Here is a 3,826-nt window from a genome sequence, read left to right on the forward strand (position 1 = left end):
CTTCAGCCTGTTTTAGCTGTTATATTTTAACTTTAGCTCACGTTTAGCTGATTTCAGCCTGTGTTCGGCCTGTTTTAGCTGTATTATCAGCTAAAACGAGCCTTCTCTCAGCACTCTGTTTAAACATGTAACCAGTATTGTGGGCGGAGCTCTAACAGTACGGTGGTGTTTTGTGTTCCTGGACTCCAGTTCCCATCAGCCCTCGGTGGAGGCGTGGTCAGAGATGATGCTGACGGCGGAGGGCACGCCCTCAGACGGTCACTGGCTGGTCCGTCAGGGAGGGGCGGGGCCTGACTCTGTGCTGCGGCAGCTCCTGGGGAAGGACTCGTCTGAGCCCATGTGTTCCAGAGAGAGACCGGCTCCCGGGTCCGGTCTGAGCAGGGAGGGGTCCGGGGCCCACAGAACGGGGCTCCTGGAGAGGCGGGAGCTGAAACTGGCCAGACTCAAACAGATCATGCAGCGCTCGCTCAGTGAGTCCGATTCTGACGGGTATCCACCAGAGGAGGGCAAAACCCAGGGAGCTCCGCCCACAAACAGCTCCCGCCCTGATAGGCCATCCCACCTGTCAATCACAGAGGAGGAGCCGGTATCGACCCATCTCAGTCAGATGATGAGGAAGCACCTCCCTGCCTCCTCCTCATCTTCATCAGCTGACAGGAAGCTGGCCTTCACTCTCAGCGGGTCCAAGTCTGTGGACAGCATCGGGTCCAACCCCTTCCCCTCGTCCAGCGACCCCGAGGCCCCGGACAAGACCCCAGAGACCCCCGCCGACGGGCAGAAAGGTGCGACCAGCCCCAAGAGTGCCTTGAAGTCCCCGTCGTCCCGCAGGAAGACGTCCCAGAACCTGAAACTGAGGGTCACCTTCGACGAGCAGGTCCACAAGAGCTCCACCCAGGAGGCGGAGCCAAGCAGGGCTCCTCCGGGGAGGGACCGGACCCCCGGCGGGGGCTCTGAGGGCAGGAGGCCTTTCGGGACCTTCCGCTCCATCATGGAGACGCTGAGCGGGAACTCAAACCACAACAACAACAGCAGCAGCCAATCAGCCTCCGGCCTCAAACACACCTGTCACAACTCACCTGGCAGGAGGGCAGAGGGGAAAAACAGCCCCGGGGGCGGAGCCAAGGCCAAGAGCAAAGTCAGCAACGTTTAACCAGCCAGTGCCTTCTGAGTGCCAAGATCCCCCCGAAGAACCCAGTGAGACCACCAGAAACCAGTTGTGAGCCTGTCAGCTTTAAGGTCAACAAACCATCCTTCAAAATAAAAGACTTGTGTTTCTGTTGTGTGCCTCAGACTTTCAGATTAAAGGTGAGTCAGATTTTCACTTGAAGTTAGGCTCAAATGAAGGTTTTACTTCCTGTTCCTGATCACATGTTGAACTGGTCATGGTTCGTGCACGTGGTTAACGTGCACCAGCACAACTAATACCTGAAGACCACTGTGTGTATATACATACATATATATAATATTTAATTTTTTACTTTGTGTTTTATGGTTTGTATCTATGCAGTATTTTAGCTGTTTGCAGAGCAGGAAGTCTGCTTTTATTCTGAAGGAAACGTTTCATTTTTACAGACGAAGGCTGAAACTGATCAGTTCAGCCTGATGTGACAATAAAACATTATTTTTACTCTGATTTTCTGCACGTGGTCAGACTGCAGCTCATGTTCTGACACAAACTATTACAGGACTTAAAATGTTAATTTTTTTATTATGTTTTTGGGACATTTAGTAAACCGTATTTTTATAAATCCATCAGTCAGATGAACAAAACAAATCAGCAGCTTTGGGGCTTTACCTGAATCTTCATCACAGTCTCCTTCAGGACGAGGAAGAGGACGGACGTCACTGAGTGGATTTATTCTTCAAACTAAGAGTTTTTATTTGTTTGTACTGATCTGAGCTCAGAATATTTTGCTAACAGAAACAAGTTGTTTCCTTTGCTTCGACTTTTCATGAAAACTAAAATAAACTTTGGACTTTTTGCTGGAGTCGTCACATTTTTAGTCTGATTTCAGTGGTGGGAACAGTTCCCCTAAAGCACTAATAAAGGAAAAGATTTCCTGATTAGTGCTTTAGGGCTTTTGGTATTTTTAAATTCATTAGTGGATTAGCACTTGCTAAATTTAGAAGCACTAACTGAGGTCTATGAATGTTATTGATCAACATTATTAACAGTTGAAGGTGAAAGCTGTCACATTTTGTTCATATGTGTGTCACTTAGCTACAAGGGCACGTGTCAAACTCAAGGCCCGCGGGCCAAATGTGGCCTGCAGGTGACTCAAATTTGGCCCACCAAGAGACAACATTCAGCACACACTGAATATTGTCTCATGTTGACTGAAGGTTTCATGTGGCAGCTGGAAATTACTGCTTTAGAATTAGGGGACATAAATATTTGAGTTAGTGCTTTAGAATTAGGGGACCTAAATATTTGAGTTAGTGCTTTAGAATTAGGGGACAAATATTTGAGTTAGTGCTTTAGAATTAGGGGACCTAAATATTTGAGTTAGTGCTTTAGAATTAGGGGACAAATATTTGAGTTAGTGCTTTAGAATTAGGGGACTTAAATATTTCAGTTAGTGTTTTAGAATTAGGGGACTTAAATATTTCAGTTAGTGTTTTAGAATTAGGGGACTTAAATATTTCAGTTAGTGTTTTAGAATTAGGGGACAAATATTTGAGTTGGTGTTTTAGAATTAGAGGACTTAAATATTTCAGTTAGTGTTTTAGAATTAGGGGACTTAAATATTTGAGTTGGTGTTTTAGAATTAGGGGACTTAAATATTTGAGTTAGTGCTTTAGAATTAGGAGACCAAAATATTTTAGTCAGTGCTTTAGAATTAGGGGACTTAAATATTTGAGTTAGTGCTTTAGAATTAGGGGACTTAAATATTTCAGTTAGTGCTTTAGAATTAGGGGACCTAAACATTTGAGTTAGTGCAACTAATATTTAGATTAGTGCTGCCCACCACTGCCTGATTTTATCAAGTCAGAAAAGTTGAGTTTATGTTTTCAGGTCAGGATGGAACCTGTGACCTCCTGCTGAGAGGCCACAGCTCTACCCGCTGCACCACCGTCCTGCCTGCTGTTAGATCATATCTGTTAAAACGTGGCAGTTCAGGTTTTGTTTCCATCGTTGTGACTCAGAGGAAGATTTCCTGCTGTCTCTGAGCTTCTCCTCTCAGGATGCTGGCTGGGACCTCCTGTGAGGCTGCCGGGGGTCCTCCGCAGGTCCCAGGACCACCGCTGATGGAGATGGATGCTCTGGGTGAGTCGTACTCACCGGTAATTTAACGCACCATGTAGAACAGAGCGGATATTTATTTCTGTGGGCTTCAGCGGCATCAAAAACAGTCACTTAACGCGGCAGATTTATGGTGTTTGGGAAGCAAATTGGTGTTTGATGGTTCCCACGCAGGGCCGGCCCCCCTCCCCACGGAGCCTAATGGGGTCCGCTCTAATGGCCCCCTCAATCATGGCAGCAAATATGAAACATGAGCTGGAAGGCTGACAATTAGTAAAACAAGATTCACACAGCAGGCTTTTTCACATCCTCCTCGCTGTTCAGGAAACAAAAAACTGCAGCGATTTGTTTCCTTTCTTCACCTCCTTTTTACTCAGCTTTTCTTATGGGGGGGCTGAGGGGGGGCAGGGGGGAGTTAAACTGATAAATTAGACCTCATTTATTGGACAACAGTTTGAGTCAATACCCAGGGGTCTGTGCTGCGGACGAGGCTCCACAGCCACTAATTGGTTCACTCTGTTTGCTGAAGAGGGGGTGTTTACGGACACACACACACACACACACACCAGGAAACCGAGGAAG

General features: G+C 46.7%; 1 protein-coding gene across 1 annotated transcript in view; it reads left to right on the top strand.

The window, feature by feature from the left end:
* Positions 1 to 1,988, top strand: part of sncaip (synuclein, alpha interacting protein) — a 22,454-nt gene extending 20,466 nt beyond the window's left edge. The window contains exon 12 of the mRNA XM_014029740.1: positions 190 to 1,988. Within this exon, the coding sequence (XP_013885194.1) occupies positions 190 to 1,150 (961 nt within the window). The 3' untranslated portion in view covers positions 1,151 to 1,988. The remainder of the gene's footprint in view (positions 1 to 189) is intronic.
* Positions 1,989 to 3,826: the final 1,838 nt, after the last annotated feature.

The sequence above is a fragment of the Austrofundulus limnaeus genome, unplaced genomic scaffold (genome assembly GCF_001266775.1).
Source record: "Austrofundulus limnaeus strain Quisiro unplaced genomic scaffold, Austrofundulus_limnaeus-1.0 Scaffold947, whole genome shotgun sequence".
In the NCBI taxonomy this organism is placed as follows: Eukaryota; Metazoa; Chordata; class Actinopteri; order Cyprinodontiformes; family Rivulidae; genus Austrofundulus; species Austrofundulus limnaeus.